This window comes from Dermacentor andersoni, chromosome 9 (genome assembly GCF_023375885.2).
Source record: "Dermacentor andersoni chromosome 9, qqDerAnde1_hic_scaffold, whole genome shotgun sequence".
Lineage (NCBI taxonomy): Eukaryota > Metazoa > Arthropoda > Arachnida > Ixodida > Ixodidae > Dermacentor > Dermacentor andersoni.
Window position 1 is genome coordinate 10500504 of NC_092822.1, and position 24862 is coordinate 10525365.

General features: G+C 46.9%; 1 protein-coding gene across 1 annotated transcript in view; it reads left to right on the forward strand.

The window, feature by feature from the left end:
* Positions 1-837: 837 nt before the first annotated feature.
* The window catches only part of LOC126527017 (uncharacterized), a 65940-nt gene continuing 41915 nt past the window's right edge, over positions 838-24862 (forward strand). Inside the window, exon 1 of the mRNA XM_050174732.2 lies at positions 838-1033. Within this exon, the coding sequence (XP_050030689.1) occupies positions 997-1033 (37 nt within the window). The 5' untranslated portion in view covers positions 838-996. The remainder of the gene's footprint in view (positions 1034-24862) is intronic.

Sequence of the window (24862 nt, forward strand, 5' to 3'; positions counted from 1 at the left end):
GCAATATTCCAGCCGCCAAGCAAGGTAAAATAAGGGAAGCGTACCAATGGCAGGCGCCAGGACCACTAACGTCACCTGTTTGTCTACTTTCACTGCGCTATCTCTGCCCCAAGGAAACCCTCTCGACTTCTGCGCGGTCCTCTTCTCAGCTAATTAGATGAAAAAAATCTCTCAAGATAGGCAATGCTATTCACTTTGAAAGCAAACAAAAGTGACATCCTGTAAATGAGGGGAGCGTTTCATTCCCCTATTCAAACAACGCTGCGGGTCATCGCACGATGCTGGCGTCGGCACTTATGGAAATTTAACAAGAGCAGCTTGAAACAAGGTCACATTGGAATAGTTTTACGTTATACGGCCCCTGGGTCAGGACAGTATAACATTTCGGTTCCAATAATATTTTTTTTTGCGCATGTGGTCAGCGTTCCGGCCCCCGCACCGCTTACGTCTTAACCAGGGTCGGCCGGTGGTGACGGTGGACGATGAAAAAGGAATAGAATTGAGCGAAAGGAATCCTTAATTACGTCAGGTCTGGAAGATGTGTTTTGGAACGACGACCCCTGAACGATGCCTCTCCATATGCCATTATTCTGGTTTTTCATCATTGACTCGTCAAGACGCTGGGTCGGAGTGACGGATGATGAAGGCTATCGAAGGTGGATGAATCAATTTTTATCACCTCCGCCTGGTATGCTTACCAAAGTTTTGTCCCGGCCCAATCACTGGCGATCGTAAATTTGCCGTTTAGTTTTGCTGGTTGCTCATAGATGGCGCGCCCCTTCCAATCCCGCCGAAGTGAGCGGTTTGGCACTCCTCTGTCTGAAACGTGGTGTTTTGCAGACGACGCGAGCTCTGTGCGTAGCGCAGTGGCTGCGAGTTCGCTGCTTCTTGTTCGCTCCCTTCTTCCTTGTGAATCGTGCGGTGCAGTTTGCTGCTCACTGCCGCTTTCGTGTCGTCGTAACTGCGACAGAGACGAGCTGTGTCGCCCAGCCAAAGATGTCGCGTTTCCGTCGGCATTGGATACTCGTTACGGGTGAGTGGAACCACTGCTCGAGCTACCTTTCTTTGGCAGTATGTGGCTTCGTACAATACACGTGGGCGCGCGTCACTCGCGACTCCTGTTCTGAGGTTCCTTAAACAAGCTGAGAGAGGAAAAAAGAACGCTTTCCTGGCACCTCCGCTGGATGATTCCATCAAACTTTTCATTCGTAAGAGCTGGCCGTCATGGACTGGGCACTTTCGTTTATAATACTGTCCAACACCAGGCTTGCATGCGTCCGTGACCTAAAGGTGTCGAGCAACACGCCTGGCTGTTTTATTGGGCGCGAGGACTTACGGAGTCGCCATCTGTCGGAAGCGCCTCCCTTGCGTAGTATGAGGGATCACGCGGCGTGCTCCTCATAGGTTTGACTTACGGCGCTCAATAAAAACACCATGCAGCAGCTCTCCTGCACATTAATGTACATAATCTCAAAACGAGTGAAGTTTTTGACTGTCGATACAATAATCTTGAACAAAGTGAAAGCACAGAATCATTTACAGACGCTATCTCTTTGTCGAATACGTACAGTGAACGCCACTGCGCGCGGTCGCACGACGAGTCTCCCTAACCGGCTTCTTGCGTGAAAGGTAGGCAAACACTGAGAGTAAACTATGTGTAATATGTTCTTATAGTGGGTTGTCTGTATAACCAAATGGAGCATAACAGAATCAAGCATCAATGCAGCGATCGCACTGTTTCGCAGCGACCGATTGCGCGTCTGCATGCATTTCCGCGCACAATGTTTTGCTTTCGCTGTGAGCGCGTTTTCGCATCGTTTCGTGAGCTTTAGGCCGCAGCATAGGATCATTTGACAGTACACTAGCAACCATTGTTGCGTGGACGCTATCAGAACTGTTCAAAAATAATTTCGTTATAGAGACTTCGACGCCTACGGCGACTGTGATGTGCCGTCGCGACGATTCAATCTTTTTATGCCTTCTAAATTCTTGTACATTTCAATATTAACTTTTTGTTTATTTATTTATTTATTTATTTATTTATTTATTCATTTATATTAAAGTGCGGTGCACGGTATGTTCATCAGTCTTCACAACGTGTGATTTCCCTTTGCTTCTTTTTCGTAATCCAGTGCATTAATTCATAACACAAACATGACCATATGCCATGCCTTTTTTTTAATGTGCGTCTTGCCGCTTCCTTTCCGTTCCAGTGAACTTGCCAGTATCTAGCATCAACAAGTTCATAGACCAAACCCTCATAACATTAGCCGGGCAGCGGACCCGGGCAAGCGTCTCAGTGCGCATTTCCTGCTGTTCACCGAACATCGCAGTTCCGGTGCCGTAGCAGAAATCTTCCTCGCGTCTGTGCTTGCTGCATACCGGAGTTGTAGCCGACGGCTGTCTGCCGATTCTAAGTTTCGCGAGCCAAGCTTCACGCAGCTCCTTGTCCTGCGGCTACTTGTGAATAAGGCTGACACCCTGACACAGAGCTCCGTTGCGTACGTCCGGCACTGCGGCACCGTGCAATAGCCTATCATGCTGCATGCCTCCAAAGGCAGCCACTACCTATTAGAGTATTTTAAATGTTGTCAAGCAGACACCCAAATCGGTAAAGCCTCACCACCTAATCAGAACCGCAGCGCAGGTGGGGCTTTCAACTTCCGTTTTCAGTTCGCTTCGGCGCAGCCGACGCGGCCGCTGTGTCAACGTGATTCCACATGCCATGTCACGCCGTGGGTGGCGCCAGCTTTTCCAGGGGATGAGCTCGCCCCCAATAGTACAAAAGTTCAAGCGAAAGGACACTTTTGTGAATACTGACCCGAGTGTTGACTTGAATACCTCTCCACCAGCTACCGCAGTGCATATCCCACTGTATCCATGTTTAGTGCAATTCTCTAATCACGTGCTTAGGACTTACGACACACTTGGTTGGAGATTTCAGCAGTGTATACACAAGGTCGAGTTGGTTGCTAAAGAGATCGGCTTTAATACATAATCTCGTCTGCCAATTGCGATTACTTGAAGATCGCCTGTACATTCTAAAGACAATTTATACCAATAATCGTATATATATATATATATATATATATATATATATATATATATATATATGAAAAAGTGACAGTTTCGCCAGAAAGGCGACGCAACGATGGCAAATAGCAATAACAAATTAGTGGACAGTTGTATGAAGTATAGGGATCGTAGTTTTATCGGCCGTACCAAGTTGTAAACATAGGCATACTAACTAAATTAACAAGCATGGTGTAACGCAAGCCAAGCAAACATGAACACATCTCACTCGATGACCGCAGAAACTAGCTGTCAAAACGCTGCAGTGAGCAAATGCGGCAAGAGAGAGAGAGAGAGAGAGAGAGAAAACATTTATTCGGACCATCGAGGTGGTTGCTCTTGAGGTCGAGTGGGTGGCGTCCTCATTCCAGGACTCCACTGGCCATGGCTGCTCGACGTACTTGCTGGACGAGAGCTTCTTGTCCCGCCAGGGTTTCGCCTGTCAGCTGTACCTCCCACCGCTCAAATGACGGGCTAGGCGTCTTTAAGTGTTGAGGTTTGCCCCCGCACCCCCACGAGATGTGAAAGAATGTAGGGCGTGTGTCGCCGCACCAGGGGCAGACGCCGCGATATGTATGTGGGAGAATATTACTGTATCTGCGTAGGTTTGGAAATGTGTTGGTCTGAATAAGTCGGAGAGCTACGGCATCTTCAGTGCTGAGCTTTCTGTTAGGCGGAGGATAAATCCTGGGATTGAGTCGCTGGTTCAGGATTCGGTCGCAGTATTTGGACGGCAGGGGCATGAAGGTAAAGGGTAGGGATTGATGAGACGATTGGTCTTGCCCCTCTCGGTTGATTAGCGCTCGAGCTAGGGCGTTCGCCCTTTCGTTCCCCTCCAGACCCGCGTGGCCCGGCGTCCGCGTGATTTGATGGTATGCTTCCAGCCTCGGGCCTAGAATCTGAGCCGCCAGCAGCGGTGTTCGTACGTTGGTAAAGTTACGGCAGGCCTGTTGCGAGTCGGTAACGACATGGACTTCCCTGCCTACCCCCTGTCTTCTTGCTTTATTACCAGCGCCGCGGCTATGGTCTCAGCCGCAGCTGGGGTTTCTGCCCTTACGGAGGCCGCGAGGGTAAAGGAGTTGTCTCTCCCGTTCACGGAGGCTACCGCGAAGAGGCCCCCTACAGGGTACGCCGCCGCGTCCACGTACGTTACGTACGGGTCGCCCTTGAATTGTCGGCGCTGTCTGTCGACGCGAGCCTTGCGTCGTCCTTCATGGCGTTCATGACTCATGTGCTTCGGTATCGGGTTCGCCTTGATCTTGCCTCTGACCTCAGGCGGGAGTGATCGTTGCCCATCGAGGGCACGGAGCTCCGTTGCCGTTCCGGTCCGGTGGAGGATGGCTCTGCCCGCCACCGTGTTCTGTAGTCTGGCATTTTGCGAAGCCATAACCGCGTCCGACAGCTCAGCGAAGGTGTTGTGGATCCCGGGGGCCGCTAACTTCTCGTTTGAGGTGGTGACAGGGAGACCCAGGGCCGTTTTGTACGCGCCTCTGATGATGGCATCGACTTGTTCTTGGTCGCGTTTGTTTAGCGAGTGATAGTGATACGGATTGGTATACGTTATTGTGCTGATCACCAGAGCCTGGATGAAGCGAAACGTGTCCTCTTCTCGCATGCCCTTGCGGCTTCTTGTAATTCGTTTTATAATCCGCGAGATCTGGTTGGTGGCAGACCTTAGGATTTGGATGGTGTGGGAGGCTTTCAGCTTGCTCTGGATCCAGAAACCCAGAATCATAGTCTTATTGCCTTCCGTGATCTTCTGGCCCTCGAGATAGAGGTCAATAGGGCAGGGAGACTTGTAGATTCCTCCTCCGTGCACCCGGATCACCTCGGACTTCTCGGGCGCGCAACGCATCCCGCTCGCTGCCGCAAATCTCTCCATGGCCGTCGCGGCCTCTTGAAGGGTCGCCTCTTTTCGCGCTAGGGAGCACTTGGTGGCCCAGAGCGTGATGTAGTTTGCGTACAGGGCGTAAACTAGGTCGGGGATTTTCCGCAGCTCTTTGGTCAGCGCTAGCATCGCGACGTTGAAGAGAATCGGGGAGATTATCGCCCCTTGTGGTGTTCCTTTGTTCGGCACGTCGATCGTATCCGATCGAGTCTGGCCTATTCCGATGGTTGTCGTCCGGCCCGTCAGGAACGATTTAACGTAATTAAAGATGCGTTCCCCGCAGCTGATGTCATTCAGTCCCTTGAGAATGGCCTCGTGAGAGATGTTATCGAAGGCCCTTTTTAGGTCGAGTGCGAGCAGGAGGTGTTCTCCTCCCTTCGGGATGCCCTTGAGAACTTCTTCCCTTAGTATTAGGAACGCATCTTGAGCATAAAGTCCCGGCCTGAAGCCAAGCATGGTGTGTGGGAAGAGGTCACCGTCCTCTATGCAATGTTGGAGGCGGGTTTCGATGACCCTCTCGTACAGCTTGCTGAGGCACGAAGTCAGCGAGATGGGACGCAGGGCGTCGATCGCGGGCTTCTTGCCGGGTTTGGGAATGGTCACGATTTCCGCGTGTTTCCACTCGTTCTATACGTGGCCCTTGCTCCAGAGTTCCTCGTTTAGGTATTCGGTCAAGTCCTGTATGCGCATCGGGCTCAGGTTTCTAATGTACCTGTCGCAGATGGCGTTCAAGACACAGTAGCTCGGCCGGGCGTGCGCGGCGGCCCGCCCGGAGTGAAAAATTGGAGGACGCTTAAGCTTCGCCTTCAAGAGTGGAACGCGATAGCGTTATCGCCACCCCGTTCGCTCCACCCACTCATTAGCTCGGCATGCTCTTCAGTCACGCAAAGACGAAACGTGCGGCTGACTAAGCGGAACGAACCAGAGGACTCGGTGTCTCGAAGGGAGAAACGATCTACGCGAGCCAAACGTCGTGATCGGCACGGACAGCCGGGCCGCGACGCGCCATTAAGGCGGACGCGATTATGGGGCTGACGCCTCGATGGGATCGTCCTCTATCTCACTTGGGAGCACCCCGCAGACGCATGACTCCTCGCCAGCAGCACGGCACACATCGCAGGGGACGCTTTCCCACCAGACGCGCTACGGTGCAGCGATCACGTCAGAGGCGCCCTGCATCGGACGCTGCGCCTAGGAATCGCGCCGTGAGCGGAAAAAGGAGCCGCGTCGCCTAAACACGAGGCTTCGAGTGACGCACGCTGGAAGTTGGAAGGGGAGAGAGCGAGAAAATTTTTTAAACGCAAGGGTATTGAGGTATCCTCGCACCGGTCCCCGCACGGCCCCAATGCGCTCAAACGAGACGAAGGGGAGAAGCGGGCGAGTGGCGTGCCACCTGTCGGGGCAGCACCGTACATTGTGAGGAGGGGTTTTTCTGTGTTTGCCACAAGATGGCTCTGCATGTGTGCCAAGCGCAGAAGAAACGTAGCGGAAACGTACGTAGCTACTCGTTTAACTGCGACTTCTGCAATTTACATGCTCTTAATTACCAATATACACCGCAGGAGAACTTTCTACGGCATGTTTCTAACGCCACACTGCAATCACTAGAGACGCTTTTGTCCCGCTTTGAACCATCAAACTCATGGCTGAGTGGTAGCGTCTCCGCCTCACACTCCAGAGACCCTGCTTCGATTCCCACGCAGCCCATCTTGCAAGTTGTTTTTATTTATGAATTGTCTTCCGAGATTTTTTGCCCACGGCCAACGCCGCCGACACAGGCTTTTCTGTGACACGAGCTCCTTAATGCTGTCGCGTTAAAACGTGACCACCTCTCTCACCTCCCCCGAAGCCTTGCGCGCGACGGGAGGCGGGGCGCTTCCTCCCCGTTTCCCTCCGTTGCGTGCGCGAGATTGAGCCGTGATCGCTGGCTCACCCTCGCACGCTTTCACTCGCACATACAGCATACGACGCGCGGCGACGATTTTGTCGCCCTTGGATTTATACGGAACCTCACAGCGACGATGACAGCGACGGCAGAAATGAGCTCGGATTGTACATATAATTGATATCGCAGTAAAAAAGCAACAAAGATAATTGAAAAGTGTACAGGCAGATTTTGAAGGAACCACGTAAAGTTTTTTCTACTTGCAATAAAGAATTTGTGCACATAATGAAAGGATAAAATGTGTTTAACATGTAACTTTCCCCGTGGCGACACGATGTGATCACGCACAAACTAACAGACTCTCTCGGAAAGCACCCAGACAGCTCGCACGAACAAGTAAAAACAAATGCAGAGAGATCAAGGACATTTCAAAGTGAGGAAGCGGGCGGGTAAAATTGAGGACCAGCAGTGGGAACTGCTGCGGAAATTTTCTGCTCAACAAAGTGATATACTGGCAGACAGAAAATTATGATAGGCTTTTAGTCGAAGACTCTATCGACCTAGCTAGACTTAATATTCTCCTTTGGTGCCCTTTAAATGAGAACAAGTTGTCTATATATATATATATATATATATATATATATATATATATATATATATATATATATATATATATATATATATATATAACAACTTTAGAATGCAATACCAACTCACCCAATCCTGAACTCTAGTATCTATATATCTGTAGACCTCTAGTATCTATATATAATACGTTGTTTCGGATCAATTTGCATTCGGCATAAATATATACGCTGTGTCCTGCGCGGCAATCTTTGAAGCGAAACGGCTTCAAAAACGGTTAGAGGAGGAAGCTTGCTGAAACCTATGTAAAGGAAACATGTTATACTATTATCGCTTATATATCTTCAACCGTTCTAGCCACTCGCCTCACTTTGGTGTCGTTGTGTAGAGTAAAGAAGCCGCTACTCGGCCATACTTGTGTCGCGCACGTGACACTGTTGTCAATTTAGCCTCGCGTGCTGCGTTCAGAGAGACGCAGCTCGGCAAGAGAGGCAGTAAGTAGGCTTGTCCATCCGAGCAGCAATGGCCACCTTAGAGAGAGCTCACTCGGCCATAGTAGGTATAATCCATCAAACAGGTGCTCATCAGCAGTTATAAGGCTCACAGTATGCACTTTGTTGCAGAAGTTTGACACTTCCTCAGCTATGGCGTTCCCTTGTTCGACACGTAGGGCAGAGAAATGGCGTGAAGAGACTCCGGCAGCAAGGCAGAAGGTTGCCAATTCGCGCCCACCACTTTTGACCACTGCGGGCACACTAACAACAGGGAGGTAGAACGATTGCTAAATTAGACCGCAAAAACTTAGCCAGCTGTAACATAAGTTAAACATGTAAGCTTTCTAATGCTTCAATAAATATAATTGTCTATTTGGTTACGTTATTTATGTACCCTAGTGACCACACACCGTCTGCAGCTTGCACAAGAGGTTTCACGTACTCCACTGTGGCTGCGTCTCTGATACAGCGCTGTCTCTGATTAGCGCCTGTCCGTCGTACACGTTCTTTTAGTCCGCGTCTTTGTAGCGCTGTTTTGTAGCCTACCCGATTCTTTTTTATCTATATGTAGAAAAAAAATGCAGCGTATCCAACGAGTTCAAATCTGTATACAACGAAGTTTTCTGTGAATGCACAAAAAGTCATAACACGGGTGTGTTTTCCTGGTTCTTGTTTTTTTTTCCCGTACGTCCGCTGCCGCCGCGGTAGATGGATGTTGTGAGCGTACCCTTTGAAATGGGGTGGTGAGTTGCGCCAACAAGCTTTTGTTATTATTTCGCGTAGTGTCCTATCTTTCCGAACATGTGCACACACACACACACATACACACACAGGCACACCAGCATCAAACTTTCTGAACCACTACTGGGAATGTTGTTTCTGGTCTCCCTACTTTTCTGCCAACAAACCTCCAATCACCGCGGAGGCGAGCGCCGTCTGGTGGTAGTAAACGAACCGAAGGGCTATGACGTCGCGCGCGTCCTCCACTGTGATTGGTTGACCTATACGGCTAAAGAAAACCACGTAGCACCTTCGGTCATGAAAACCCGACGAGGTTAGCAAAAAATAGCTTCGCTTTTAAGGAAAAAAAACATCGACAAAAGACTGTCATACGATAAATTATTCATGAGTTGCAGTTCGTGATTTCTGCTGCTATTGTACTACTGGCAATTCTCTAAAATCATTGCTGTGATAGCCAATCGAGGATGGCAATTACGGAAGAATGCCTATAATGATTTCTTTAAGCGATGGCGTTCCTCCCCATTTAAGCGTGCTTGAAACGTAGAGATTATTTCATGAAGCACATACAAAAATAATTTTGATAAGCTTCACACAAATAGAAAATAAATATACAGAAACAACGTACAAATATAAGAACTATGCGGACTAAAATTTTACTTAGGTCATCGTTATTTAATAAATTGCTGCAAGTCGAAAATTTTCAAACGAAAAAGAAAATAATGAAACAATGTTTATGATAAAAAAGATAACGAACTACTTCGACCTGCATCGATAAGGATATGCACAACGGACAAAATTAATGAAGAGCATGTCACTCTGAAATGAGGCAGTAATTAACTTTAAAGATTTTTGCGAAATTTAAGCTAAAGAGGTCATGAATTCATCTAAACTGTAAAGTCATGTAGACTATATATTTCTAGGCAGAGCTGTGTTCTTGTCCGTGCTATATCAGCCCATTTTTCTTTAAAAATCTAATAAAAACGTGCCAATCCATCGCAGATGTTAATCTATGGGGAGCAAAACTTTAGCAGAGTGGTTAACTAAATGCTTTACAACGAATGGTTCTGGGTACAATTTTGTTTTATTTCATCCTATGCGGTGATTAATATCGTGCAATGTTTTTATTCATACCCTATAAAGGTCACAACGTTGTGATGAATTTTTTATGCTTATGCATTGCATTGTTCACACGCTATAGGCCGAAATACAAGCACATAATCAGGTGGACGCAAAGTGTAAGTCTTACGCGCTGCGATGTCGCAGGGGAGAAGGCGATGTTTGATGCTTATTGAGGGAAGGATGGTGATGACAGGTATATGCAGAGAAAAGTATACGACAAGCATCACTTAACAATTAGCGATTCTGTACCTCATATGTCACAGTGGGATATGCCAATTCCCGAGGATTGGCTAAGAACGGGCACACCACCCGAGAGCACATGCTGAGTGACTAAATCAAAGAAAATAAAGTAAACCGAATTATCATCATCATCATTATCATCATATTCATGTCCACTGCAGGACGAAGGCCTCTCCCTGCGATCTCCAGTTACCCATGTCCTGCGCCCCGATTCCAACTAGCACCCACAATTTTCCTAATTTCGTCGCACCATCTAGTCTTCTGCCGTCCTCTACTGCGCTTCCATTCTCTTGGTACCCATTCTGTCACCCTGATGGTCCAACGGTTATCTAGTCTGCGCATTACATGACCTGCCCAGCGCCATTTTTTTCTGCTAATGTTTATTGGAATATCGTCTATACCCGTTTGCTCTCTGGTCCATACCGTTCTCTTTCTGTCTCTTAAAGTTATGCCTAGCATCATTCGTTCCATCGCTCTTTGCACGGTCCCTAACTTGCTCTCAAGCTTCAACCGAAGAATATGTTACATATAATTGATCATTCTATTAACACATAGGTGGGATTTAAATGTGCCTGCGAGCCGACATTGCATGGGGCGATTATTTCTAAGTTTTTCCGGAATTTTTAAAAATTGCCCGTTTTAGATATGAATCTAGTCCTTGAGCTGGGTTATTCTGAGAGGTGGATATTACTCGAACGAGAAATCGGAACGTATACATTCAAGTAATCAAGTAAATTTCACTAAAGAACTTTGTGATTAATTATTTTACGGTACGTATTGCAATTTACGAATTGTAGCCCGTGAGCTTGCAAGGCATATCCACTTAAAATGAATTGCCAAAATGACGCGATTGGAGGTATGCGCCAATAAATTCACCCTGAATATGCACTGTTGTTTCAGTTACATTTAAATGCGTAAGTATTTCTGTGCTTCCCAACGAGGGAACTCGTCCGTCCGTCCGTCTGTCCGTCCGTCCGTCCGTCCGTCCGTCTGTCCGTCCGTCCGTCCGTCCGTCCGTCCGTCACGTAAGACGAATCGCTATAAAGAAATTAATGTATAAAACCAAATAAATTTGAAAGGAAAAACGTTGGCAGTCTTAAGTTTTGAAACTACGGCCCGACGGTCAGAAGCCGAGTGTCTTGCCCGCTGGGCCAAACGACCACTTCTTTCTTGCATGGAATTATGAGTAGTGTCATGCGAAAATTAGTTACATTAAATTTAGAAACACATGAAAAACAAACGCACACATGTTACGCAGTCCAATAACAGCTTCAGAATCAGGCAAACAAACACAAGCGTCCAGATGCGAAATCCAATCAGGAAAGGGGTCAAAGGTTCCAACCACACTACGCACTTAAGCAGCCTTTTCTCGGTATACAGACCTTGTCGAGCGAAGTAGCTCGGCATGTCTGTCGGATCATGCGGCTTCGCCATGATTAATAACATAAACAAGTCATATGATGTATTACTGATTGTCTTTTTCAAAGGAAAGAACCGGATACCGTAAGATGTGCAAGGAAGTTCGCTTGCAAAAGGTGAATATATCTCAACCATATAAACATGTACCGGCGGTACAAAACAAATGTTAGAGAACAGTTTCTATGAAGGCTTTGTTGAAAGATTTGGTGATCATGTAATAAGAGACATCTCTAGTACTATACATGTAGAACCCGCTTGGAGCATTGTGGACATATGAAAAATTCCGATTTTGCTAAAATCTCATCTTCGTATATGATTGCTCTCATCTTCGTATATGATGGATGATCACACAGGAGATGTCTTAAGGATCTATACTAAGCGGCGCCTATACATGCCATGGATTATGTACACCTATATAAAGTAACAACTTTTTCCTGCAAATAAGCGTATCTTTTACCAACTCCTATGGATTCATAATTGAAATGGCGGATAATTCCAAATGCAACTTGTGCGGCTTAGCAGAAACCTCGGGCATTTAAATGCGCGGTTTGAGAGGCGCTATACCGCGCGCTAGCAATCAGCTGAGCATCACAATTGCATTGAGCAAGTACGAGGAAGAACAGAGGTGACTCTCCCGTTAACCCACCTGAGTTACGAGGAGTTCTTATACTGTCGATAACAGGAGCCGCGTGCCCCTGCATTGCATTTTCCACAGGCGAGGGTGTGCAGTGGCATGATGATACGTGTATTTGGAAACGAACGGCGCTAAGTGCAGCACAAAGAACGGTGAGACACGGTACGGCGCATTGACGACCAACAAGGGGGGGTTGGGGATTCTCAGGAGGGAAGGGATCAACAGTGGCGGAACCCTCGTAAAAAAGTATAGCCTTCGGAGGCGTCTTTTTGTTGGACCGCTTTCGACCACCTAAAAGCTCCATCTTTTTGTGAACCTCTGTATTGTTTTGACTACGCGAGAATTGGTGCTATATCGTTGAGCACGAAAGAAGAAGGAACAGAAGGATTGGTGCACAACATGACTCGGAAACAACCTTGCGAGAGAGCACACGGCATAAATACACGACTAATCGCGAAAGGCTCCGATTTCTCCATAAGTACCTAATGGCGTGCTGGCATCCCACGTTGAGCATGTCATCAGTGTCCTCTAAACTGCGATAATACTCTACGCTTCTTCATGGTCACCAGTTACCTTTTCTTGTATTTTTGTGTATTTTTCTTTTAGTGCGAGTGTGCCAGGAAAGACAGAAGCAAGGGAACAGAAGTGGTTTGCTGGGGACCTCATAGCGTAGCAGGTTTTGTGGTAACGGTGGGACCGACAGTGCAGAATACCTTTTTTTCTTCATCTAAAAGAGCTACTATTACTATTTTGTTGTTAAAAAAGTGTTGACTTAAGTCGCGAGAGGTATAGAACAGCCCAGAAAGACATCGCGTCATGGAGAGGTGCATGGCGTTGAGCCGACCTTCCTGTAGAGCAAGTTATCTTTTGCGCTGCCGCCGACCACTTCTCGGTGTGCACGCTATCGTTACGCACAGGCGCAGCCCACGCTCTTGTCTGTATCCATTAGCACTCTCGCCCCCTCCTCCCTCCACCCCCAGACCCCCATTTCGCGTACGCCACCTGCTCACATCAGCGTGAGTGGGCGTTTGACACACCACTAGAACTCCATTCAAAGGCTCGGTTGTCTGTTCGTCTGTTCTGAAGAGAAGACAAACACTGCTGGACAACTTGGGTTCAAGCAAAGAAAAGAGAACAAGTTAGCGTTCACTGACAAATGAGCTGCCTTATCGCATAGTGGGACTAAAAGCAACGACACTTGCAACAGTCGCTTGCTGTACTAACGTCGCAAAGAAAATAAAAAGGTCGAAGGGTGGATGCTTCTATCGTTTAGCGGTTTCAACGAAAGGTAAACGAGAGAAGGTCATCTTATTCGCTTCGTAAATACTGCGACGGCTGGAACGCACACACACGTGAGGCACCGCCGTTCTTCGGTGTTGCGCGAACCATAACACCCGACGCGTCTGTGTGCTTTGCGCAATGTATTCTTTCTGCTATCCTACTCTCAGTATCCGGCGAAATTCGTGTTGTCATTTCTTCCTGCTTATTAATTACATGTTGCGCAATTTCCTGTCGTCACTGTTAAGCAGTTTCAGTTAAGCTTAGATGAGAGAAGGTGATCGCATCATCTCATCACTAGCCAGGAATAGTTAGGAGTTTACGGAAACGGAGAATTTAATTGCTAATTTAAATAAGTGGCAAATATGAGCATGACTTGTATTCTGCCGTTAGCGTTTGTGCATATTCAAATCCTTCCACCGCCTTGCACCCGCAGTTAAGGATTAAATTCATTAGATGCAATTTCTTTCAAAACCGAAAGGGTAGCTGCTTCGTCTGACGTCGACGATGAATCGACGACGTCAAATCATACACTACCGTAATATAAACACGCACAACGCGTGCTACGTATTTGGCCACACCTGGCCCTTGCGCCACTAAACAGCGTGCTAAGTACGCAGTACATGTGGTGCTAACGCCAATGAAGCGACGCTGACGATGCCTTCTGACTAAACGTGGATCTTTTCTAACTCTTTCGAACTAGACAGCGGCGATTTCGGCGCGACGATATGAGCGCTGAAGGATCGCCGTTTGCTTTTGACTCACCGCCACGTGAGGCAGCCGACGTGCCCGCAAGATCAACTGAATTTGCTGCGGCAAGACGAAGCGAAGCATCAATTCTCCCGTCTGTGAAGACGACGATTGTCGGCCATCGTCTCGTAGAAATGGGAGCCAGCTTCGACGTCACACGCCCAGGGTTGCCAGTAAAAAAGTCATACATTCGTGATCATAAGTCGGGAACACGCAAACGATATTTTTTTTTTTTCAATTTGTTACAAAATATGGTATACAGACAAGGGTCCCAAAGTCAGAGACTGCACCGGGACTTTTGGATCAGAAGTTATACAGAAGTCGGAGAGCAAGGTAAATGTCTCTGTGGTGACTTAAATAACATGAATTGCGTTTTCGTAGGGTTTATAACTAGAAAATTGGCGTTACACCATTCAGTAATTTTTGAAAGATCACTGTTTAGTTTCAAAGTTAGCGAAAGTAATGATTTATCAGAGAGGGCAACAGTCGTGTCGTCGGCGTATAATATAGGTAGGGTATAATTAAGGCAGTCAGGTAAATCATTTATATAAATGGAAAATAATAGTGGACCTAAAATCGAGCCCTGAGGCACTCCTTGGTTAATAATTTTGCTTTCAGCGAAAGCCCCGCCTGCGTACACTGTTAATTCACGATTAAACAGATAACTATTTAATAAATTAAGAGCTGGACCAGAAATGCCAACAGACTCCAGTTTAGTAAACAAAACTTTGTGGTTTATTGTATCAAAGGCTTTAGTAAAGTCTGAAAAGACCGAGCCAACAAAGTACCCGAGATCAAGTGAATGTCGAATATAATCAGTTAATGCTAGCAAAGCCAAGGTAGTCGAGCTTCCTGAACGAAAACCGAACTGACAGGGTTTCAGCAAGCTAAATTTGTTAAGGTAAATGTTAATACGACGAAGTATTAATTTTTCTACAACTTTACTAATTGAAGGTAAAATACATATAGGACGATAGTTCGCGACTTGAGCTTTGTCACCCTTTTTATGAATAGGAATTACTTTAGCTTTTTTTAGACTTCTAGGGAATATACCGGTCTTGAACATAAGGTTAATTAAGTTACTGAGAGCATCAGAAATAGTCGGAGCAACAAGCTTTAAATGAAATGCGGAAATTCCATCAAAACCAGGACTTGTGTCCTTTAAGTTGAAAATCTCAGTAAGGACTCCTTCAGATGTTACGGGAAACAAAAAGAAAGATTTATCGTATCGGCTCGTATGATAAACTGAAGGAACATGGGTAGTATTATAAATTTCATAAAAGTGATTACTGAACGCACGAGCAATGCTAGGCGGGTCAGTGATAGTCACATGATTGTAGATTACTTTTTCAATGACACTGCCAGAACGCGGTACATTCAAGAACTCGTTGATAAGTTGCCATTGTTTTTTTGGATGAAACTTATTTTTCATGAATTCATTTTCGTAATATTGCCTTTTAGATTTCTTCAATAAATTACTCGACATGTTGCAATATTTCTTATAGCGTAATGCTAAATTAACATTGAAAGGCTGTTTTTTCGTCTTCCTATACATGTTTTCTTTTTTCCTCATGCTCACAAGTAGCCATTAGTGATCCAAGGATTATGCGGAAATTTAAATTTCTTTTTGCACTAAACAGTGACAGTGTTAGCATGAACAGCTTTTAAAAGTAAAGAGGAAAATAACTGAAGCGCTTCTTCTGGATTTAGTTTGGTAGCTATAACTGTCCAGTCAATTTTGTCAATTGCATCAACAAAATTTATATCAAGACGAGACGTAAGATAACAAGGATCTGACCTAGGAGGGTTAGATTTGAATGTGACGAATACAGGGGTAATGATCGGATATGTCTATGTCAATTACACAAGACTCTGGTGAAGGCGAAATATTAGTGAGGGCATGGTCTAAGAGGGAGCTGCTTCCTTGAGTGGAAATCCTGGTGGCCGAAGTTATTAATTGCTCAAGCCCAAAGCCAGAAAAACAGTCCGAATAGGCGCATACAGTACTATTGTCGACATCGAGCAAGTTAATATTTATATAACCTACAATTAGGACAGGCTTGTTTTCACTAGTAATTGTTTGAAGAACTGAGCTAAGATGACGAAGGAAATCAGGTATGGAAGAAGATGGAGAACGGTAAATACAGCCAATAATAATTCCGCCACAATATTTTGGAAAAGACAAGGCATCGGTTTCGATCCAAAGAGTTCCGCAGTGAAATAGATCTATGGAAAGGTCCAGTCTACGTTTATATTTAATGTGGGGTGCGACGAAAATCGCGCTACCACCATGTTGATATGCAACACGGTTACAATACTCAGCCTGATAGGCATGGAACCCGTATAAATTGCTATCAGCCGGGCCAAGCCATGTCTCAGTTATGCAGATGAATGAAAAAGTGTGGGAAAGAGAGTCGATGAATGAAGATATGTTATCATGATTCTTACGCAAACTTCGTGCATTGACGTGAAGCAATGAACAACCAACAGATTTAAGCAGTGACGTAGCTTCAGAAAGTGAAAGCAAAGACATGTTTGAGGAAATGATTGGATGACTAAAGCACAGACTAATCGCAAATCAGGTTAAGTGATGACGCTGAGGTCAGACTCGGAGCTTATGAACACTTTGCTATTTTCAGTCTTGCGTGCTTTAATCTGACAGTTGTCTGTCCAAAGGAACTGCCACTTATGCTGCTTCTTTAGAGCAAGAGCTCGGCTGAACAGACGTTTGTTCTCAAATGTGAGGTGCTCATTGACATAAATAGGGCTATCATTATTACCAGAGAGCCCAATCATGGAGGTTCTGAGGCGCGCCTTTCGAGCCTTACGGAGGAAGTCATTCTTCTTGGTACGGGAGCAAAATCGAACGATTAAATTTTTATGGGGTGATTTGCTAGCGACCCGATGAACTGTGTCGATGTCCGCCACGTCAATTTGACAGTCGATTGCATCAGCGACAGTGCTCAAAATGGCAGAGCAATCCTCTCCTTGCGTTGACGGGATGCCTTTAATTTCAATATTGTTCAGCCTGCTGTGCTGTTCCATTGATGCAATTCTTTTTGTCAGGGATTCATTTTGTGCTGTCAAAGCCTTGTTTGTAGCGGACAGTCCATCAAACGTCATCCTCATTTCTTCATACTGCTGACTGATAAAACGTACACTGTCAGCAAGTTCAGAAATATTGCCAGGGCCCTGCTTTTCAAGTTTTTGTACAATCCTTGCAGCAATCTCTTCAACAACAGAATCCAGTTTGCCCTCAAGCAAGGATTCGAGCCGCTCAATCTTTTTTCATAGCTCAGCATTAGTAGGCATCTCACAGCAGAAGAAGTAGACACAGCCAAAAACCAAAAACCAGTGAGCAACAATCGCAAAAAGAACCGTGACGTAGAAAAATTTCCAGGGAAAAATGAAAACCAACCTGCAGTCAGTAGAAGTAGCAGGAATTAGTGTTCGTTCTGGTTGTTGCGACTGCTGCTCAATGAAGCTGGAGTGCCAACAGCGGATCCGTTTATATCCCCTCCGTGCCAAGGTAGCGCAAGCGCAGCGTGGTCCAGGGAGGTGAAGTGCATGCCAGATGATTGTACGGATGACGCGATGATGAATGAACTGCGCAGGGCGCAGATGGCAGGAACTAAGCAGACACGAGGCAGCGGCTTAGAAGAATGTGCAGTCAGTAGAAGTAGCAGGAATTAGTGTTCGTTCTCGTTGATGCGACTGCTGCTCATTCAAATTAAATTCATTTTCATGAAAGCTAACTGACAAGCAGTGATATATAACCAGATTGCAAAAGAGACGAATGTTCAAAATTTTTAAGGTTAGTGAACACAAAAAATTGCTGGAGCTGCCTTTTAAATATCTCAAAAGAGTATCAGCTCAAACAGAGGGCACGAACGGGACATCACGTTGAGAAAAACAAGGCCAGTGAAAGACATCGCGGTTGTTCAAACTCCTGCGCAGGAAGAATTAGTTTACTTCCCTGGCAACTTCAGCCAAGAAAGATACGGTGATGATAAGCATGATTACGACAGCTGCTAAAGACGCGACGAAAGCTAGGGCTGATGTACTCTGCCACGTTAGAGCTCGCAACCAAAGTTTGTCGCTACAGGTTTGTCTGCGAGTCATGTCGGCGAGTTTGTACCCATTTGTATACCGTTGCAGCGCGTACTGATGGCCAACGGTATCGACCTAGCGAATCTGCTCAGCCGATTGTCCTGCGTGGTCGCTCGCGCGAGCTTTCCCTCTTCCGCCGGGAAGCGGGACAAGCCCTCCTGAGAAACCGACTCCTTTCAAGATCGAAAACGCCGTTGGGAAAGATCGCAGACGGCTCGGTACACAAAGGGGAACCGGCGCCAGCGCCTTCGGTTTAGGATCGTTAGTCCAATGGTTTGTAACGAGCCCGAGGGAACAAATGAGCTACCACACGTCGGGTCGTTCGGTCCCGCCAACACCTCCTTCTCCTCTTCCTGCGTGCCTTCTCCATCAGCACACCATTTCCACTGAAGGTGCTGAGACCTCTTTTCGTTTCGGTCTGTCGTCTTACTAGATGACGGCAGAACTGGGGGCTGCTTTCCTTTCTTTGCCCCTCAAGGACTGTGCGCCTATCCTTTTCGGACGCTGATGTTGCGCGATCCTCTTTTCTTCTGATTGCGCAGAAGAGAGGTAGGACTAAACGCGTCTTGCGATGTTGTTTGTTCTTCGTATTTGCGCGTTATTGCGCTTGTCAGCGGTGCTTGTTCTTCGTTTATTTGACGTACCCTTCAAATCACTTCTATCCTTTCTATATATTGTAAGGAGGATAACGAACATGAGCGCAGAGTCGACAGCATCGGCAGCATCAAGCCGCAGCAGAGGCTCGAGCTGGGGGACTGTGCTCGGTGCATCATAGAACCGGCGGTCGCTACGAACTCCAATAAATCTCCTTTATAAGTGGTGGAGCCGTGCGGGGTAATGTTTCACTCTACCATCCTGGAACTCCGTTCTCGGACGCTACCCTCTGCCATGCCGGACGCCGACCACCAGACTCTTCCATCGCCACCCGTCCCATGCGCTGGCACCGTTCGCCAGTGGGGGCCTTCCATCTTCAGCGGAACCGACGACAACGACGTTGAAGAGTGGCTGTCGTTCTACGAACGGCTGAGCGTTCACAACAAATGGAATGACTCGGACAAGCTGGCTTACGTATCATTTCTACCTCGCGGGCGTGGCCAGTCTCTGGTTCAGAAATCATGAGAGGGATATACGAACGGGGTCGGCGTTCAAGACGTCAATTACAGAAGTATTTGACCGACCTGCCGTCAGAAAACTCCGAGCCGAGCAGCGTTTGCGTACACGCGCACAGGACACGAGTGAGACATTCACTAGCGATATAGAAGACGTTCTTGATTTCTGCAGGCGCGTGAACGCTGCCATGAAGCAAGCGGAAAAGATCAAGCACGTCATGAAGGGAATCGATGATGACGCGTTCCAGATGCTTCTGGCCAAGTACCCGCGCACTGTTGGCGACGTTATCAGCTTGTGCCAGAGCTGTGTTGAATTACGTAAGCAACGAGCAACGAGCTCTGACAAGGCGACATCCCGCACCAAATGCGGCATCACACACCAAATGCGGCATCACTCTGCAGTCTGACCACCGGCCCCGAACAAGCCTCCCTGATATATCAAATCAAGGATTTCGTCCGCGAAGTCGCACGACAGCTATCTCTGGTGTCCGTCACTCAGGAGTCTGCCAGCACTTTGCCATCTCATCTCCGTAACGTGATCCATGAAGAGGTTGCGGAAGCGCTGCCAGCTGTTCACCAGCAAGATGTCGTGACTACACCAGTCACTTATGCTACGGTTGCTGCAATGGCCCATCGCAGTGTGCCCGTGAGTCACTTCCAGCAGCCTGTGCAACGCCCTCCCCCTCCCGTCCCCTGGACCAACACTGCGGTCGCTAACCCGTGGCGCACGCCGGACAATCGCCCTATATGCTTCGCTTGTAGGTATCCCGGTCATGTCGCAAGGTTCTGCCGCCGCCGATCGCAGGCGTTCGATGACGATCGACGAGCGCCCTATGTGCCGACTGATCTAAATGCGCCTTACGCACGCTTCGACCTATCACCAGGTCGCTCCCACACTGATCGTCGTCCTCGATTCGAACGCCTCCGGTCACCCTCCCCATGTCGCCGATCGCTTTCCCCTCTACGTCGACGACCCGTCTCTAACGAAGAGGGAAACTAGACGTTGCAGTTCCCGAGGCAAGAACTGCGCAAGTGTCGACATGCCGAAGTCCTCCTTTACGTGCCATTGTCATGGATGTGTTTATCGAAGATGTAGCTACAGTCGCCCTCGTCGTACCGGTGCCGCTATTTCAGTTATGGATGCCAGGTTTTGCCGTTCGCTTCGTAAAGTGAGGACGTCTCTGTCTGGATTGTCGCTTCGAACGGCGAGTGCTCAACCCATTCGCCCTACCGCTGCTTGTACTGCCCGTGTGACCATACAGGACGTTTTATACACGATTGAGTTCATAGTTCTTTCATCGTGCTCCCACGCCGTTATTATAGGATGGAATTTTCTCTCACACCACAATGCCATCATCACTTGCGCTCGGGCTGAGATTGAACTTTTCCAACTTGATGACCTGGCCTCGGTCGATGCTCATCCTGCCGCTAAAATTGCCGTGGAAGAAGACCCCTGTATTCCCCCGTGCTCTTCAGCATTCGTACCAGTCTTCTGTAGCACCATATCCGACGGGATGGCATTCATGCCCTCTCATCACTTTGTTACCTGAAAAAGCGCTTTTCTTGACCTTGCCGCAGGTGTCAGCACGATGCCCCTTTACAATCAACTTTGATCGCCGCTGTCACTTCTCCGCCGCGAATGCCTTCATTGGTTACGTCGAGTCGGTCGATTCAACACAAATTGTCTCAGACCTCGACGAAGTGCCTTCTACTGCCGTCCATGAATCTTCGTGCGAAGAGTCGCCACCAGACGCAGAGAACTCCCCGCCAAGGAGCTCCAGTGTGCCGCCGTGAGATGACGGATTGACAGAAATGAGTCGACGTGAACGCTGGCGGTTTGCGCTGTCTCACTCTGATTGCTGAATCGACTAGCTTGGGCCGCCTTCATGTTAGCCGATATTGTGGTACATGTTTTATATCTCTGTTTTTGAAGATAGCCAAATATTCTAAAGCCGCTCTGTGCAGAGTGACGTTCTAAAAATGGCGGCGAACATTTCGACGAATTGCGATTGTTTTCTCCTGTTTTACGCAGTTATATTTCATTCACATGAGGTTGACCAGCAAATCCACGCATGTACAGGGCTCACGGAAGAAAATGCAACAGGCAGCCTTTAGTAGAGCCCCGCATATGTGCAAAGTACTCTAGAGTACCATGTCATGTCGCCAAGAATCTGCTCACCAAAGATGACGCGGACTTCGATCTAAGTGCACACGCCAAAATTACGTCGATGCGACACGAACTGCAGCCGATGAAAACAAAAGTATGCGCATTAGTTAGCCCTAAATTGACGCGTTTCATTCCGTGAGCACTGTACAAATAGCCGCGTTCTAACAAACGCGTATTATCGATTGAAATTGCCTTAGATTACCTGTTCAGTGTGTCTGGGCCTGCATCTCTCTGAACATTGGCAATGCAGAACGCTTACAGAGGCAGCACCCTAATGTGGGGACGTTAAATTTCAATTAGCGACACGTCGTGTTACTACGTCGATACTCGAACCGGTGAGCGGAGATTCTCAGCGGGATGCAACAGCAAATACGTTGCCAGACGGAAAGCACAAATGCGCAGTGGCGAGGGTAAGCTCTCGCAAGCTCGAACCGGTGGTTGGCAGACAATGTGAGCTGGGCGACTGGAATGGTTGGGGTGCTGTGTCCTTCCCTAATGGACCACTGGCATTATCTTCTCCGCTGACATAGTATCGGTGGCACGCTACAAAGTCTCCGTAATTGCGGCACTAATCCGCCGTCCTGTAATCCCTACAGCTCGTTTCCTCGGCAGGGCAGTGCGGCTCACCGGCGCTGTTGAACACGATTAATACGGAGCCCAAAGTTCTAGATAAGCAGTTGTTCTAGATAAGTAAGTTATAGATATATGTAGTTTCTGCGTCGTCTTTCACTGCACTCGAGGTTTTGTTAAAATCGTGCATCGGGCACCATTATAACCATAGAATACCATAGATAAATAACCATTCTATGGTTATTTATCGACCTTTGAGAGACAGTCTCAAATCGGTAAAATATGCCAGCTATATTTAGGAAATTTGTTCCCTTTCTGACCAACCTAGGATAACTCGTTATAGTACGTATACGTTCGAACAAAACCAAAAAAGAAACGCACTTCTGAAAATTAGTCCTTGCCTCCCCCCCTTTTCCCCCTTTTGCCTCTCTGTCTCAGAAAGCGTCGCTAATCTTCTAAAATAAAAACAAAAACGCATCTTTATAAGGTTGTAAGGGCACACATGTTGTTCTGTCGTGTTTCTTTTCTTTGATAAATTCAAATCAGCATTTTATTTCATTCCAAGTTAAAGTTTGACGTTGTGATTGGCTGAAGTTGTCTAGGTGGTGTTTTTGGTGATTTGGGGCATTTGCCCCGGCTGCTCTGATATGAATAGATAAGGAAATGTTGGCACCTAAATATGGTTTCGGCTACTCCTTTTCACATGGGCGACGTCCATCACATATTATCACTTATTATCCCAGTTTACCACATATTATTATATTGCCACATATCGTATTGTCACGATTATAATATAATTTTAGCTAATGTCACAAAATCTTAAAGAGTACATCAAGAAATGACAATGTATAAGCTGACTCATCTTAAATTTCACAAACACCGCATATACAGTACAAATATGTAAATGGCACAGGTGACAAAAATACAGTAAAAGTAACGCTCGTAAATGTTTCAACACTAATATTGGAATATAGATACACCAGATGTCGCATGAGATAAAAATGCCAGCCTTGTACATAACTACAATGCGCATACGTGCAGTGACTGTTTTTACCAGGCGAAACTCAATATTTCTCCGCAATAACAGTATACATATATATATATATATATATATATATATATATATATATATATATATATATATATATATATATATATATATATATATATATATATATATAAATTCAATCAATCGATCGATCGACGAGAAATCCGCAAGAGAAAATGAAAGCATCCAGAGTGCGTATGCCATCCGGCTTGAAAGGATGGCTATGGTGTTAGTGAATGAGAAAGTTAAACCAGAAAAACGCCACTCGGACGCACGTGATTGTTTGTCTGTGTGCGTGCGTGAAGGAAGGATCGACAGCGTTCGACAAAATGCACGCCGCCTCGCCACCGCGCTGTAGGTCGGTCTATATCAAAGCCGCATTATATGCCACAAGAATCGGTAATGAGTGGTTTTAGAATACGGCTGGGGATGCTACAGTCAAATTCCCGCATGAACACTCCTTGACGTCATAAAATTTCAAAAAATATCTGCACGAAACTAGTTAACATTTTACTAACAAAACCGGTTAGATTGCAAAAGCAGTCCGAGCGCGCAACGAACGTTGCGAGGCTTAGGGCGTCTCGCCGACGTCTTCGTCCCCACGCTGCGGATCGAATGCCTAGACAAAAGCTGTTGTTTTTTTTTTATTCCGGTTATAATCAACCAGTATCAATTTTACTCAGCCATAGAGATGCAAATGGAGTTAGTAAAGGATATTCTGCAGGTTTGGATTGTTTCAGAGGTCTTCTGTTGTGTTCCTCTGAAGGTAACAAACTTGCAAGACGCGCCATGAGCGCGTGCCTCTTTGAAATAACTCCGGCTCCCGGTCCTGGACGGAGGGTACGCGAAGGCAGTCTTGTACTTCGGAGACCCCTCTGAGCGACGGGCGCGTACAAAAGGGCGGCAGCTTCCGACGCTCGGCAACGCGAGCAGCGCATTGTCCTCTTGCAACGTGGCGCTGTCTTGGCGGCTGTCGCCACTCTCTCTGTAAGCCATTGTGGGTAGCCTCTGAGGCGAAACCGAGAAAAAGGCGCGGCGGCGCGTACAACGACACGCGTCAGCGAGAACGCCCGGCTACTTATGCCGGAAACGGTCGAATGTCGTCCCTCTTGCCTCTCTTACTTTCACTTTCTTTTCACTGCGCGCTTTTAATTATATGTTTACTTACTTTCTTTCGGCATTGCTCTTGTTTTCCAACATTACTTTTCTACAGAGTGCTCTGCGTTGCTGGTCAGCGCTGAAGCTCGCAATTGTTTGCATCGGCGCCGAATAGCACGCTTACGTGGCTTTGTCTCAAGCGGTAACCACACAAAGCGTATCTCAGGCGCATTTGGCGCGTCACCTGGCGCCGCGGGATGCCCTCGCCGTTATCCTCAACATGTCACGTATCGCACGTTAGTCGGATTAACCAAGAGCTAGGAGGAGGACATTTCGTGTCTATAACGAAAAACAGAAATGCACCGCTGCCAAGCAATTCATCCCCGTCGAAAGCACGTCCGGAAAGCGTCCCAGTTTTGTTTGACGCTTTAAGTGGACGGCGCGAGCAGCACAGGCAAGTTAGTGTTTGCCCTATATTATCCGCGGCCCGTATTCGCAAAAAAAGAAAAAGCTTTTCCGAGAATTGTTTGTAAGAAAATATTCCGGCCAATCCTGATACTGGACGTACTATAAGTCAAGGCTACCATCCTATGGCAAATAGCACTTACGAGCGAGAAGTTCTGTCTCTGCATATTTGTGTCATTCTTACGTTTTG